This window comes from Euprymna scolopes, chromosome 35 (genome assembly GCF_053919585.1).
Source record: "Euprymna scolopes isolate OS-2025 chromosome 35, ASM5391958v1, whole genome shotgun sequence".
NCBI classification, from domain to species: domain Eukaryota; kingdom Metazoa; phylum Mollusca; class Cephalopoda; order Sepiida; family Sepiolidae; genus Euprymna; species Euprymna scolopes.
Window position 1 is genome coordinate 7,965,229 of NC_136516.1, and position 17,829 is coordinate 7,983,057.

A 17,829-nucleotide genomic window follows, 5' to 3' on the forward strand; every position below is an offset into this window, starting at 1 on the left:
ATTTTTTTTTTTTACTCTTATTCGCGTATGTCTAATTGGTTCGTTCTAGTTACACTTTAATTTTTTTTTAATTCCAGTATTTTATATCTCCTTTAATATTTCTTAATATATGCGTTCTTTATTTCAAATCTAAATGTCCTTAAGCTAGCTTTGTTTTTATATTTTACATTTTGTATAATTCTGGCTAGTTTCCTCTTCTGATGACAAGCATTTGGTTTTGAAACGGCATGACCTAACGAGGTTTTTCTTTCTTATTCTCTTCTTTACTGATCTGGTGATGTAATTGATTTATGTGACTTTTATAGTCCATCTTTTATTCAACATTTGACATTTTATTGCTTCTCTTAACAATATTGAGCATTTCCTATTTTGATAAGTTTGCTTTGTTAAATATATATTCTTTTATAAGTTTATAATATATATATATATATATATATATATATATATATATATATATAGTCATCCACATACAGTACTGTTTCGCTGTTTCACAGCTCATCAGTGCGGCTAGACAGGCAACCATATATATGTATGTATATATATATATATATATATATATATATAGTGAGAGAGAGAGAGAGAGAGAGAGAGAGAGAGAGAGAGAGAGAGGAAGTAGTTTAGGAATGGAGAGAGAGAGAGAGAGAGAGAGAGAGAGAGAGAGAGAGAGAGAGAGAGAGAGAGCGCAGAAAAAAAAAAAACAATAGAAGAAGGAAATGAAGGAATAAAGAGAAAAACCGGTTCGGCAAAAGTTAGAAGTAATTTAAAAAAAAAAAAAAAAAAAAAAGAATAAAGGTTTCATGGACAGAAAACGGAAATAAAGAAAAAGACAATAAAAAGCACGCACACACACGCACACACACACACACACACATATATATATATATATATATATATATATATATATATATAGAGAGAGAGAGAGAGAGAGAGAGAGAGAGAGAGAGAGAGAGAGAGAGCTGAAACGAAGAAGGAGATCAAGACGAAAAGGGGGAAAAAAGAAAAAGCCGGTTTGACAAAAATAAATAAACAAATAAAATATTGAAGTATAAAGGAAACAACCAATGAAAGGCAAGCTTTTCGTGTCATATGGCGTTTCTCCTCCTCCTTCGGTACAGTTTTATTCCTTCTTCCCCTCTCCTCCCACCCTCATAACCAGCAACTACAATAATCTTCTATTTCCTAAATACGCACGCTCAGCAGTCATCGACTCGCGCGTGAGACGGGCACTTCGTTTTTCAGGCCTTAAAAACAGTCGCGGTCGTCAATATTGTTTTGTCGCCGTACGGCCGATGTGTTGACGCACAACCATTACTAACGGATCACTTTCACTCCTAGAAGTGGGATTCTCAATAAAATAAAAATTACTCCCGTCTCCCTTTCTAGCGAGAAGTTACCAAGTAATTGGAGTTTAAAAAATAATTAAAAAAAAAAAAAATCTGAGAGATCTACTATTAATAGCAAAGCTACAGAAATGTCCGAAAACGGAATAAACGGAGACCGGGGAGGCCACTCTATAGGTCTCCAATGGAAGGTCGGTTTAATCAATTCCGATCAGAAGTACCTAACAGCCGAGACCTTTGGTTTTAAGATAAATGCGTCCGGTACAGGTCTTAAAAAGAAGCAGGCCTGGACCCTCGAACAAGATTCCCGGGAAGAGGTCGTCTACATCCGAAGTCATCTCGGACGTTATTTGTCCGTTGATAAATATGGCAACGTCTCTGGCGAGAGTGAAGAACCGGGTCACACCGAGAAATTTTCCATCGAATACAACGAGAGAGGGCAGTGGGCCCTGCATCACGTGGCTCATGGCTCTTACGTTGGGGGCAAAGGCGATAACGTCGTGGGTAAGGCGAAACTGCCCACACCCACGGAATGGTGGACCTTACAATTAGCCATCCATCCTCAGGTCAATCTGAAAAACGTCAATCGCAAGCGGTACGCGCGTCTTGCCGCGGAAGAGGGTGAGATACAGTTTACCGAGGTGATCCCGTGGGGTCAGGATTCGTTGATCATCCTTAAGTTTATAGACGGCAAGTACGCGTTGGTCACCTGCGATAACCGGTATTTGCACCGGGATGGCACCCTGGTCAATGAGATGAGCGAGAACACTCAGTTTACAGTGGAATTGAAGTCCGGTGTAAACTCTGGCCTCGCTATGAAAGATATTGAGGGTCGCTACCTGACGCCCGTCGGCCCTAAAGCTGTGATGAAGGCCCGGAATAAAACCATTACGAAGGACGAGCTGTTCACCATCGAAGACAGTCATCCTCAGGTGACCTTTACCTCGCATAATGGAAGGCTCATTTCAATCAAGCAAGGTGAGTTCTTAATTTCAGCAGACAATAAACAATTATAACACACACACACACACACACACACACACACACACACAAATCAACGTCGCAGAATCGGAACAGCGCCGAACCAAGACAACAGATCTGACACATACAAATCGCTCTATATTCTCTCGGAGCTTTGATAATTAGGTAATAATCACTATTATGGCCATAACTTAATTTAAAGAAAATGCATTTGGAAAAATTAGAAAAAAAAAAAAATGCATTACCAATTCAATACTTCTGCAGTTGACGATTGACGAACCGTGCTAGATTTTTGTTAGTGGCGTTTTAAAGTTAAATTTAATTTTTACGGTATTGTTCGGTGAAAATACAGATAACACATCCGTCTCTATGGCTTTCCAAATGTTATTTCAGTACGGTTCGTAGACTGCAAAAGTACCATAATTCATTTGTGACCTATTTGCGTTAATATTAGAAGTTATGGCACACAAAGTTGTCTACAAAATTCGAACGGGACATTTTTTATTTTTTTTTAAGTTTAACCCTAACGTAACTACGTTTTAGAATTATTTGGCTAGAAAAAAAAAAAAAAAAAACAAAAAAAAAACGTTCAAAGGGAATTTTATTAAAAGTCTGTTTGATCGGTTTAAATTCTGTAGCAACATCGAAGTTTTGTCTTTGACTTTCACGTAAATAAATACCGATTCCGAGTAAACTAGTCATCTTGTTTGACATAAACAATTGACTCAACAAAGATGACAGAATCGATATTCATGCGAACTCAAAAGACTTCTATTAAATTTATGAACGCAAATAGATCACAAATGAGTAGGTAACAAAATAAATTGCTTTTCGCTAATTTCTTGACTGTAATTCTTTTAAAAATGTGTTGTCAATAGTAATAATTACCAAACAAAAACTAATTTTAAGCTTTTTGTTTAGCAATATATTGTTAGCAATATATATGTATATATTGCTTACTACTAAGCACTGACAACTTAATTAACCATTCAGGGTGTACTTTTAAACAATGGATATAACATCTTCTCCAAATCTTGTATTTCATAAAAAAATTTGGGTAAATTTTCAGATTAGGTCCACCTGCACCTCCACAGTTTTCTTTGAAATGACGACTTATCTAGGTTTTCGACTATGCTGAATACGAAAATCGCATTCAAAATTTGCAGAAATAAGTAGTTATCGAGATATAAAAAGTTATATTATGCATTGTTTTCTTTGGCGGCCATCTTTTTTACGCGCGTGCGCCATAAACAAATCTACTCATCTATGACTGACACTGCACGCGTGTAAAAAAGATGGCCGCCAAAGAATACAATGCATAATACAACTTTTTATATCTCGATAACTACTTATTTCTGCAAAATTTGAATGCGATTTTTGTATTCAGCATAGTCGAAACCCATAAAAGGTGTCATTTAAAAGAAAATTGTGGAGGTAGACCTAATCTAAAAAAATACCAACATTTGTAAGAAATGGTCACCTAGAAAAGTTCTCTTATGTAGTCGGTATTATTGACGAAGAATATCAAGCCAGTTCCGGAAATGATCGAAGCTTAGGTAAATTTTTACGACGTGCCTCTGCGTATGATAAATACCCCAACCTTCCCATGTTAAGAACGGCTTTCGGAATACCCCCCCCTTCCAACCTCGAAAGTCGTTCTTAACATGGGGAGGTTGGGGTATTCCGAAAGCCATTCTTAACATGAGTGGTTGGAGGTGTTTATACTACGCTGGGGCAAGTCGTAAAAAAATACCGAAGTTTACTATATAAAGCTACGAAAAGTAATTAAATAGTGGACCCCCCCCCAAAAAAAAATAAATACCTTTCAGATCGTAAACTGTTTCGACAAATTCTGGGACTGGCTCGGGATTATCTGTGAATATTCGGAAACTGACTTTCTCTAAATGCCCATTCTTTACAAGTGTTTGAAAATGATCATTTTCAAATTCCAGTATCTTATCTCCAATCAATTGAAATTGACATATACAATAAATAGGCAATAACTTTAGATGTTATATATAAAAAAAAGATGACTATGACAATAATTGCTAATTTTATAATAGCGATTTAGAAAAATGTAAGAATTTTTTCTCAACATAATTTTAATTAAAATAAAAAAGATATGAATTTTATCTTTTAAACGAGGCCGTTATTTGATAAAATCTCAATTTTAACGCAACAACATCGATGCGGATTTTTAGTTATATGAAAATTATATTGGTTATATGAAAAAAAAAAATCCATCCCATGATGACAAGCGTGATTAAAGGAGGCCGCATTTTTGCGTATATTTTATGATAGAAAATGTATATGAAAACGTTTTAATTCGGTTTCGTCCGTTTAGGATTTAAACTATTCTTTGAAATTGTAAAAAAAGAAAACGAAATCGAACAATCGTAATAAAAATAAAGATGCCCACCCCTCCTTCGTCTAAGAATGCCGCTTTAAGAAAAAAACACGTTTTTACCAAACCGAGAAAAAAAAAAATCCCGGTTCCATGGCTGCAGACTGCTTGTCGTAAAAATATTCGAAAACATTCGCTTTCGAGTTGCGTGTTTCTATACAAGCATGCGTTTAAAAAATGCATGTTTTCCTTTGACTAGCACAAAAGAACAATAATACTTGTCTACCTTTTTGCAACCTTAAAATTAATTCAGACCAAACATGTCTTTGTCTACTAGGTAGTTTAAAGGCGTTCACATCGCTTTAAATTTTCGCTTAAAGTATTAAACACGCTATTTTAGTCTTACTGAGTGGCATTTGTTTTAATTTGAAAGTGCGGTCATCTTGAACTTTTTAGCTTTAAGATGGCTGCCAATAAAAAAAATATTTGAACCAAATTCTTGTTCTATAATAACGATCTGGTTCAATGTGGTTCATTGTGCAATTAATAATTTGGTACTCATGCAGAGAGTAATCCGTGCTGAAATAATGTTATTGTTTAAAAAGCCATTCTTAACATGGGGAGGGTGTTTTGTACCTATTCTGTACTTTAACCTTACAATTAAATAAAAAAACATAATAAAACTTTAATTAAACGTGGAAATACGATTTAAAAAAATAGCGCGGATCACTCTCTGCATTAGCACCAATAATTTAATGACTATTTACCAAAAAATGCGGTCATACTATAAATTAATTATTACGGTGTTTGGTCATTAAATTATTAATTGAACGAGGTTGTTATAAAACTACTAAATATGTTAAGATGTTGTTTCGATAGCCATCTTAAAGCTGAAAAGTTTAAGAAAACCAAAAGCGCCGTCAAAGCGTTTAAACTGACGATTAAAAATTTAACTTTTATTTAAAAGCAAATAAAATTAAAATATTGTCCATTTTTACGTTAAATTATAGGGAAACACGGATTTTTTTTTTGCCGCACGGCGCACCTGTCTTCTGAAAGATGCGAGTAAAATTTCTTGTGTTCAATTTCTTGCTTCTCATTCTTCCATGGCTAAAAATGCCGTGTCTTTGGAATGGTTGAAACGAGCCGCGTTCTCTGAACACAAATATTTGAATCTATCCCTTTATTCTTTGGAGATTTTCTCTCCACCAAAAAATGCGTTCTAAAAAAATTTTTTTTTAAATATTCTTTAAATAGATTTTTTTTTTTTTGTATTTATGCAGAATACTGACCGTGTTGAAATAACGTTTAGAAACCCATTCTTAGCACGGTGATCGCGTTTTGTAACTATTTTGGACTTTCGCCTAACAATATAATAAACAAACAAAAAAATACTGTAAAAATTAAATTTAACTTGAAAATCCTACTTAAACACGGTCCGTTTTCTGCATAAGTACAGATTTTTGGTAAATGTGTAGGTTCACACACTCAGCCCCCTCCCTAACGAGATTCTACTTTAAGCGATTACGTGTGTGAACACCCTGAAAAACTGACGGAAAGAACAAAAATTTTAGAGTAGGATTAGTTTAATGTAAAATTAACGTAAAATGTAACCCCATTTTCGGACTATTCTAGCGTTTTAGGGCAGTCTATCAATTTTTCTTTTTTTGCTATGGGAGATGAATTCTGCACTTTTGAGAAGGGTGAGAGGTCTAATTTTTAGACAATTATGTGTAATTTTACGATCTTGTCAGTCTTACTTAGGATTGGTTATAAAAGAAATTTAGTTAACTGCCATAAAAATGTTAGACTGGCTCGAAAAGGGTGGGTGGGGGGCAATTTTCGTTGAATTTATGAGCTGAATCCCCGACTATTCTAAATGATAAAATTTTATTTTCTTTCCGGCAACTTTTTCATGGTATTCATGCGTAATCACCTAAAAAAATCTTTGGGGAGTAAGAGGTGATTTAGTTGAGGGTGGATCTTCAATACCTTACTTTTTTTTTTACCTAACTGTGGGAAATGTGCGCAAAAACCCTCGAATCATTTTTAAACAATACAAGAAATAGTTTAAAAATAAATAAATTTACGAGATGAAAATTGAAATTAAATATTACAAATTACATTTGGAAATTTTAAATGAACATAACATCGCCTCAGAATTTATTTACCATTTTCAGATCTTTAAAAAAAAAAAAAGATTGGAAAATCCTGTGTTTTTAAGTCTACTAGAAGTTCCGACTGAAATAAATAATTTCTAGATGAACGTCGAAAGTCAATCTGGACTTCTTGAAATTCTGTCTACCAATTCTTTCCTGATCTTAACTGACCCACAGCAACGACCATCGTCATAAGCCGGGCGTCCGGGTCAATAATTACCCAAAATGGAAGCGAACTTCCAATATAGTAATTAATAATCTCAGTTGCATTTTAATTTTACGATTTTTTTTAAATCGATTTCCACAACATTTAAATAAAATCAATTGAATTTTTAAAAAAATTTCCAATTATTTTTTTTTTTTTTCTTTGATTTTCTAGCATTTTTTTTTCCTTGATTTTCTAGCATTTTTTTTCCTTGATTTTCTAGCATTTTTTTTCCTTGATTTTCTAGCATTTTATTTTTCTAGAGAAGTCCGACTACTACTTAACATTAGTATACAACTGATGCCCCCCTCCTTCCCGACTTCTTCCATGTGATATATCTCCTTCCTCTTTTTCTTTCATACTAAACCTTGGAAATCTCCCCTCCCTCCGGACTTTTACCAAAGCCCTACATCCGGCGACATTAGTTCTCTCTACCTCACTGCCGAAAAAGCTGTTAGGTTGGGGATGTTTATTATTAACACTTTTTTGTGTATGCGACCGAAATTGTTTAAATAAAAATGAATTGATTGAAATCTTTAAATTTGCAGAATTCTTCTGTTTTATTTGTTTTGCGCTAAATTTCCATATGTTTCGGTCTAGGATTGACCCCCCCCCTTTTTATCAAAGATTCCTTTGTCTGCTGACAAAATCGCATCGTTTTAGGCCCTCCTCATATTTTGACAATTCATTTACTCACCCCCCCCTTTTTTTTTCTAACCAAAAATTTAAACGTTTCTCTAAATAATTATTGTTAAATACTTTCTCAATTTGTTAAAGAAAAGAAATATATTTAAATATTTTTTATATACATTTGTCATTGTTAAATTGATCGACCGGGTAGCATTGTACTAATGAAAGGGTGGAGGTGGGTAGTCGTCGCATCTTTGTGTATTAATATATTGTGATCATTTCTCGCGTGTTGGTTTCTCGTCTCTACGTAACTTACAATTTATTAATTTATTATAATAAAAGTAAAGGTACGTAAAGTACTAACACGAACTATTTAAAACCATGTCTTTGTTTATATAAAAGAGGTGGGGACTAGAGTGAAACGCAAATGAAAGTGAATACTTCCGGGCAACGCCGGGATCAGTAAGTCTCGTTGATAATGAAATAAAATTTTAAAGAAAAAAAATAGTAAAACGTTGTATCAGTCCTACTGTCTAATGGCCATGCGTGACATAGGGCCAAGAAGCGATAGAGAAAAAAACCTGGATAATTTTTTTGTTTGTTTTTACTGTGTGTGTGTGGGGGGGGAGAGAGATTGTTAGTAATAATTAGGACCATGACAAGAGAATATTCTTATTGTTTTCACTCTCAAGTATATATCCGACACAATTAGACACAGTCAATCAATTGAGAAGCACATCAGCTTATATAAAAACATAAGATATTAACTGATATATACTCGAGAGTCAAAATAATGAAAAGAATATTCTATTTTCATAGTCCTAGTAATAATCACAAATTATTATAATATACTGACTTTACCTACCCGGTGTTGTCCAGGAGTTTGTTTTTTTTATTTTCAGTTGTTTTGCTTTTCTTGTGTGTGTGTCTGTGTGTGCGTTAGTTGTTTGGTAAGCTTCTGCTATTCAACGAAACGCGTGTAAGACTTACTTTATAAAAAAAAAAAAACGAATAAAATATTGAGTGTGAATGAAGTACATCTGGAAAGGGGGCTTCGAATCTCATAACCGGCAGGAATTGTTACCTACACTGATAATTGCGTAAGCATGAAACACTAGTGTCTGCAGATATGAGTAGTTATTTACTTATAAATATATATCGTTAATTATTATTCTAAACCAGAAATATATATGGGGCGGGGGTATAAGAAGTACTTGGTTTGAAGGCAGAACACAATGGATAGGCAACTATACAGGTGATCCTTATGTTGATGAAGAAAGCACGTGAATGAAGACGGTTGTTGAAAATACTGCAGATTTATAATCAGCTCAATAGAAAAGGAATTCGATCGACCAGAGCTAAAGTAGAGTAAGTAGAAAGTAAAAGAAACTGATCCATGACATTTACATATGTTCAGAGAATTAAAACAATAGACGCTAACATGTGTACGATCGTTTCAGAGACGATATCAACTTTATTAATATGCAATCCCATCATGGTACTCGTGCTGTTTTTTTTTTTTTTAATTATTTTATTTTTTATTTTTAAGGTTAAATTCAATTTTTACGGTATCTTTTTAAATTGTTAAAAGTACAGAATAGTTTAAGCTTCCTCCCAAGGTTAAGAATGGTTTTCTAAATGTTATTCCGACAAGATCCGTAAACTATGAAAGTACCACATACACACACGCTGCCCTTTGTTCTTAGTGACGGTTGGATATCAAATTATTCCTTTTAAAAAGGGAATGTACAAGTTAAATATAATTATTATATAATTCTGTCATTAAATTGTTAATTTAACACATTGTCATAAAACTATGATTAATTATTTAAATTGGTATTATAATGCATTTTTATAAACTGAATGATCACTTCCAAAATTGACATTTTTTTTAACACTTGAAAAATTGCTAAGAATTTCAAGGCCGAAAATGGCTTTCTAATTCGATAATTTAACTGCTTCCAAATCCTTTTCAAATTTTGAAGAATCATGCAGTAATTTATTTTTAAAGCTATTAACAAGATTAAAACGATAGACTTGTTTGCAATATACGGAAATGCATTCTGCTGGATTTAATTTCGAATTTAAATTATTTGGAAGCAGGATTTAAATTAAGTTTACACTATTGCTTATTTCGATAAATGTTCGATAAATAATACATAAAAAAAATAATGAAGTCACATAAGGACGAATAATTCACGTGTATGTATGTATATATATATATATATATATATGCGCGTTTCTCGTCTCTACGCGTCTTGCATTATTTTAATGTATTATTCACCGAACATTTACTGTTTTTCTGCACTGAGTGCTGACTGCTGCGACACACACACACACACACACACATGAGTTGTGATAATTTTATTAATATAATACTTAGAACCCGAAACACATTTCTCTTACATTATTTTTTTTTTACTAATGTTAATAAGATGAGACTTACACCCTCCACCCCCTTGGATTTCTCCATGCTGGCTGCGTGTGTACGACGCACGCACCGGCTTGTTCGCTACGTTCATTAACAATTCAACATTATCATAAACGCGCTTTCTCTGTAAGCCGGGTTTTTTTTTTTTTTTTTCTCTTTTTACAATAGACGCGGCATTTAATTCTTATGCTAGAAATTTATGTAAGCGCTTTGATTTAATCATGATTCGCAGTATTTGCAAAATAAAAATGGAAAAGAAAAATATCCGAAAAAAAAAAAAAAACGAATATGATTGGTTTAATTTGCTCCCCCTCCTTCTTTCGTTTGCAAATTCAGGCAATACTAGTCAGTAAAATTTGGCATTTGTGAAGTTAACTGCTTCCACACACACACACACACACACACAAGAATAAACCAAGTCATATGTCCATCAACGTTTTTTCTTTATTGTAAGACCTCTTCTGGATGAACGTCTTACAATAGACGAAACGTTGATCGAAGTATGACTTAATTTGTTTCTTTTTTTTTTTTTTTTTTAATAGTATTCTGTCTCGTCAGAATACTATTTCCATTATTCTCATTCATATATAATATATATATGTGTGTGTGTGTGTGTGTGTGTGTGTGTGTGTGTGTGTGTGCTAGCAGTATTGTTCTTTAAACAAGGAAAAATATATGAATATTCATACCTATTCACTCTTTCTATTTTTCATTCTCTCTCTCTCTCTCTCTCTCTCTCTCTCTCTCTCTCTCTCTCTCCTTAAAAGACCCACAGAGCCCTTTGCGTCCTTCTTCGTGCAAAATAGGTAGCCCTTATTTTCTCAAAAAAAAAAAAAAAAAAAAAATCTCTCTTAAATGTTAAATCTGTTGTGAAAGAAATGAAAACGTTTTCCCTAAAAATGCCGTGTCTGCCTCCTCAAACGAATTCATTTGAATTGTCATTCAAATGAATTCGTTTGAGGATGATTCCTTAGTGACATTTCGAGCACATTTGGGGGATAGCTTTAAGTAAGATGCACCTTTTAGAGTAAATGTGGTATTTTGGTGACTACAATGATTCTAACTAAAAATAAAGGAGACAAATTAGACAAAGGATGATTGATTAACTTCATTTTTTTTTCAAAAATTTTGATGGCCTTGTGGCCAAATTTGTTCAAAATTTAAATTGTAATTTCGAAAATCTTTTGCAAATAAAGAATTTAGAGTAATATTGGTAATTTTTTACGACGTGTCCCAGCGTATTATAACACCCAACCTCCCCATGTTAAGGACGGCTTTCAGAATAAACACCACCCTAACTTCAAAAGCCGTTCTTAACATGGGGTGGTTGGGGGTATTTATACTACGCTGGGGCAGGTCGTAAAATAATACCGTAATATTTTCTGATACTACAATTTACCGTTTTCAATAAATATATATATATATATATATATATATATATATATATATAGAGAGAGAGAGAGAGAGAGAGAGAGAGAGAGAGGGAGAGAAATAAAAAGGAAAAAACCGTATATGTTCATCAACGTTTCGTCTTTATTTCGAGATTTCCCCTGGATGAAATAAAGACGAAACGTTGATGAACACACAATACGTTTTGTTCCTTTTTATTTCTCTATTTTGTTGGAATACTATTTCCATTATTTGCATCATATATATATATATATATATATATATATATATATATATATATATATATATATCCTATTTGGTTTTATCGAGCTTTTACATCTGTTTGAAATTACTTTATAAATATTAACTTTGCGCATATATATATATATATATATATATATATATATATATATATATATATATATATATATATATGCGCAAAGTTATGCATTTTGGCAAATTGAATTGAAAGAACTACACCTTTGTACATGTTTTTTTTTTTTATTTTTTATTTGAAACCCGATTTGAAAGAATTTAAATGTTTCTAGTAAGTTTGGAAAATATATCCAATAATTAAGCGATGACGAAAATTCTATGCAGTTTGTTTTATATATTTTTACAAATTTACTATCTCGTTCTACTTGCGTATTGAGTATTGTTGAAGTAAATACTGAAAATAGATATTTTATGTAGGTACTTGAAATAATAGTGTGTGTGTGTGTGTGTGTGTGTGTGTGTGTGTGTAAATTGTCTATTTTCCCCTGTTTCACATGACTAGGGCTTTGGTCACATGATCATAATGTGTGTAGGGAAGGGAGTCCGGAAAATACCTTGGATCTACCTCAGGTTCCCCTCCCTCCCTAAATATTCACAGTTCACTATCATCTTCATCAGCGCACGGCACAACACCTGCATATATTATTAGTTTAATTGCTATATTTCTAAGTGGAGAGTGTACAACAACACCCATGATTATAGAGCGTGCGACTGACTCCCTTTATTTGTTAAATATTTTTAGAAATTGCAATTTCGGAGTAGAAAATTCGGTTTTTCGTTATTGTAGCGAAATTCGAAAAATATATTGAATTTTAAGTGAAAGCAATGCTATCTATTTGTCATATCGTAGTAATAAAAATATCCAAAAATTACGAAAAACGATAATTAATAAAAAACAAAAAGGCTTTCAAAGACAATTAGCGAAAATTAAGTTTTGCTAAATTGATCAAAGGTTTTCAGTTTTCAGAAAATATTTACATCCCTTTTATTACAATTAGAACCCTCTGCCCCCCCTCCTTTTTTTTTTTTTTTTTTTTGCTAAAACTCAATTTTCGCTAATTATCTTCGAAAACTATTTTCATTAATAATTAATTTTCTACCTAATCGTTTTTCGTAATTTTTGGATATGTTATTACTACGAGATGACAGTTCGGTAGATACCATTGCTTTCACTTTAAATTCAATGTATCATTTTTCAAATTCCGCTACGATAACGTAGGGTCGAAAATTCGATTCACTCACGAATCGTCGTGTGTGTAATTTTCGACTATTTGTAAATTTGGCAAAAACACATCGAATTCCTCATTTTTAATTTTCAGTTTAATCAAGACATTAAAAAAAATGAAAGTATTGAAAAGTTACTCGTTATGAAATTAAGTTTTAAAAAATCACTTAATTTGATCAAGTAGTTTTTTTTTTCCTCAGAGGAAAATCAAACTCTAATGAGATCGATCGTACCGCAGCCGCAGCCATCTTGTTTTTCGCAGATGAGGAAGGGGGCGCCAGGGGAGATAACTCCAATCACCGCTTAAAGTTTGTCAAAATTTGACGAGATTATTTTGAAACATGGGCAGAAAAATAAATAAATATTTTTTAGGTTTGTTTTGCTATACACATAGATTCGAAAAAGTTGTCAAGAAACAAATATATAAGAAATAAATGGTATCAAAGGCAAGATAAATTATTTTCCGGGTGTGTCTATTACTGTACACATAGATTCGAAAAAGTTGTCAAAAAACAAATATATAACAAATAAATGTTACCAAAGGCAAGATAAGTTACTTTTCTACCAAACTGGATATATTTTTCGTGTTTTTATTCAATGTAACATGTTTATTCAGCTCGAAAACCGTAGTGTTTACCGATGTATTGGAAAATTCAAAATGGCGTCTGACTCCCTCTTTAACACGGTAAGTTTTGGAAAAGATGTTATAAATAAAAAAACTGGATAAAATACTGTTAAAAACTCGCTCAATATATGTTACCATGACATAACTTGACATATATTCGGCGGGTTTTTAATAGTATTTTTTCTAGTTTTTTATTTATAACACCTTTTCCCAAACTTACCATGTTAAAGAGGGAGTGAGGCGCCATCTTGAATTTTCCAATACATCGGTAAACACTATATGTTTTTCGAGCTGAATAAACATGTTACATTGAATAAAAACACGAAAAATATATCCAGTTACGTAGAAAAGTAACTTATCTTGCTTTTGATAACATTTATTTGTTATATATTTGTTTTTTGACAACTTTTTCGAATCTATGTGTACAGTAATACAACCCCCCTCCCCCCAAAAAAACAAAATTGTGGTAGAAACCCAATGAATGTTTCTGCAACATTTATTAGGTGGGGTTCTAAAATATACAAACTACTTGATCAAATAAGGTGATTTTTTTTTTTTTTGCATGAAATTTTATTTCATAACGAGTACGTACAATATAACTGTTTTTAATATTTTCATGTTTTAATGTTTTAATTAAACTGTACAAGTACCTTATTTTATTCTTTAAATAAAACATAAGACAAAATATATTTTTAATACTGTTACAGACGTGTAAGCATGATTGTTTTCAGACTTTTTTCTAGGCTTTCTTCCATCATCGGAGAAGCTGAGTAATTACGGAAAATTAATTTAAAATGGTCATGCATTATCCTATTTTTAAAATAGGATTTTAAAAATTCAAATTTTATTTTTGATTTTCAATGAAAACTTGATAAATGTAAAAAAAAAATGAAATAATAATAATAATAATAATAATAATAATAATGCGATGTGTATTTATTAAAGTTACAAATAGAAAAGAAACGTGCTCGCGCGTATGTGCGTGCACACGCACACAATATTCACTAATATTTTCCAATAAAATGCCAGAATTTTCTTCAAATTGTAAATATTTTATTACATTAAATTGAATAATTTAAATTATTTTAAAAAAAAATTTGAATTTATTTTATTGAAACAAAATTTTTGTCTGAGATTATTTGTGTCTTCCCTTTTGTTTAAAACATTGTGTAGAAGGGGAAAAAGATCTTGGAAAATGACAAAGATATGGAAATTCTTTTTGAAACGCATGTTCGACTCTCTCCCCCCCCCCCTCTAGGATAACCCACCTTCCCCTTTCAACTTCTGCAACTTACCTCCCCAACCCAATAATTTTGTTGGGGTGGGGAGCTAAATCGACGGAGAATTCCTCGCTTGTCTAGTCATTCAAAAGCTGACTTAGTCAGCTGAAAAAAAGAGAACGTGACCCACATAAATGTCATTGTGCCAAAAAAAATCACGAAATTTAAATTTTATAGTAAAACAAAAAAAATCCTTACTATTTCTCTGCGAATTTTCTGTCTTCGCTATGTATGCTTGCTACTCACACTCTGGGCCATTCTGCTAGCACCCTCCTCACCTTTCTTCCCTTCTTCCCTTCCCTGTCAAAGTGATGAAGATAATAATAGGCTTCTCCATCATTTTAGTTTTTCCAGTCCTCATTTTTCTTTTCCCCAAAGCCGTGACTTTGATTTTTCGTCCCTTTCCTCCAAACACGTGAATAGCTTTTGACTCGCCTCCCTTTATACCCTCTACAATGACCAATCTGGTTTTCTGTTGTTTTTTTGGAGAACTTCTTGTCATACCGACCTCCTGCCATATGAGAGAGAGAGAGAGAGAGAGAGAGAGAGATACACACACACACACACACACACACGCACACATACACGCACACACACACACACGCACACACACACACACACACACACACACACACACACGTTAATTTATTTGATTGATGATCTGTTCTGTGTCTTTGCCTCAATGCGTGTGCCTGTCATGTCTAGATATAACTTTCCCGCATTACACTGTGTACCTGTGTACGCATGCCTGATAAACTTTTCCCTTTGTCGACAGTGGTAATGCTCTGCTTGTTAGTAATGACAAAAGTTCCTAACTCTTGCAATCACACCTGCACCTGCTCCACCGTGTGTTCCAATGATATCACCTTAGTATACTATGTATACTCCCTCACTCCAATCATTTGTTTTTAGTTTTGGATTTTATAAAAATCTATTAAAAATCATTTTTAATAGATTGCCATCACTAATAACACTAATGAGAGCTTATCGTTCAAACTCCTCAGCTTAATATTCACAACATGAATCTGAATAAATTAAGGCTGATTAATTAATAAGGTAAGCTCCCCCTACCGTTCTAGAAAATTACTCACACCTGGGAGTATCCCATCTCTACAAAGCCACGATTCGCCATTGAGTACTGTTGTCACATCTGGTCTGGTTTATCTACCGCTAGTTTCTCACTCTTAGACAGGATCCAAAGAGATCTCAAATAAAATAAATCCCACACTATTAATCAAGCCCCATTTCTGTCCCATCACCACATTTTTCATCCCTGTCCCTGTTTTACAAGTACTTTAATGGTATATGTTCTGACAAATTCATAGCATTTATACTTCCGACTAACCCAAAATGGAGTAAAATTCTATCTCTTCATTATTGATGCTCCTGATACCGGAAAACCTTCTATTCTAATTGCTTATTCCCTCTGACTGCTAGATTTTTGAAATTTTCTCCCGGTTTCCTGCTTTCCTAATTGTACTGACATGCAGAAGTTTAACCGTAACGCAAACAGACAAGTTGCTGCTCGGCTCCACACATTATCTCATATAGACATCATCCCGATTAGTAGCTCATCCTGGAAGTGAAATGTGCCTTGTTTGTGTTGAAAAGGATTTAAAAAAAAAAAAAAAAAAAAAAAGAAAAAAAAAAGATTGATGAAACTTTAGTTTATTTCGATTTCATAGTTGATGCAACAAAATTAAGAGGAATTTACTGTTTCTTTCAAAAGACAAATGCGTTTCACACGTGACATCTGCTGGATCTGTACACGTGACATTTGTTTTATTTTGGAGTAAGGGGGACGGGTTAAACATCTGCTGGGGTAGCAGTTGACATGTGGTGCAACCCCCTTATACATTTATCACTTTATTTTCTTAAAAAGGGAATTGTTTACATTTCTTTTATTAAAGAAAGAAAAAAAAAAAAAAGAATTTACAGAACCGTGGAAATCAAAACACTAATTACCATACAATATAGAATTGGAAGACTGTCTTGTTTTAACATTCAAAAAACAACTTTCTGAATATTACGTTTCTTAATTTTTGAGATGAGGATAGGTTATTCGTATTATTTAGATTCTTCGGACTAATGTTCTCATCTTGAGTGTCTTTTTCACAACGTGTCAGTCGATGTAACCTCCGACCTTCTCCAGGTGTAGCTTGTTGAACTCGGAAATGTTTCTGTCGAACTTGGAAATTTGATCCATAGCACAGTGGTTAGAGTACTTAGAAAAATCAATTGTAAAAGTGATATTCTCCTGAAGGTTGAAGGTTCAATTCTCAGTGCAATAACCCTTATCTCTGAGTGGTTTCCGGGCCTTGATAAGTGGTGATCACTGTGTAAAAAAAAAAGAAAAAAAAAAAAAGGTGACCGAAAAATACAATTGTAAATTATTTAGGATTTCTATCCAGTCATGGCTGACGGAACGAGAGCATGCTACCCTGTCAAGTAAATAAAGGGTTCCGTTTGAAATTCTATCCAAATTCACAAGTTTGGCAGAAGCATTCAGGAGTTCGACTAGATACACCTGAAGAAGGTTGGAGGTTACAACGACCAAATTGTTGTGAAAATGACACTCAAAATGAAAACAGTAGTCGGAAGAATCCAAATAATAACTTTATTGATCTTTATTTATTTTGTTAATAAAAAAAACAATGACAAGGTGTTAGTAACGTTATAAATTCATAAGTGTGGATGACGGCAAACGATTAGAAAGTCCACATGATTTTAAATGAATGTCTCGTTCGTAGGGAAGAAAAGTGTTGATTTCTGAATGTGTACTGTACGCCCGTGTTAAAGCCAGGACCGTTTATGTATGTAGCCGTTAATGTTTCTGTAGGTGCGTGTATGCGTTATAAGTACACGCGTGTGCAGCTACAGTAGCCATGTTAAGTCAGTGTTATCGAACCCCACGGCTGGACGGCCCGTGAGGTTTTGGTTGTAC

The 17,829-nt window shown here is 33.3% G+C and overlaps 1 protein-coding gene across 1 annotated transcript in view; it reads left to right on the forward strand.

Annotated features, from left to right (window-relative positions):
* Positions 1-1,116: 1,116 nt before the first annotated feature.
* Positions 1,117-17,829, forward strand: part of LOC145259667 (protein singed-like) — a 97,894-nt gene continuing 81,181 nt past the window's right edge. Inside the window, exon 1 of the mRNA XM_080117325.1 lies at positions 1,117-2,318. Within this exon, the coding sequence (XP_079973451.1) occupies positions 1,472-2,318 (847 nt within the window). The 5' untranslated portion in view covers positions 1,117-1,471. The remainder of the gene's footprint in view (positions 2,319-17,829) is intronic.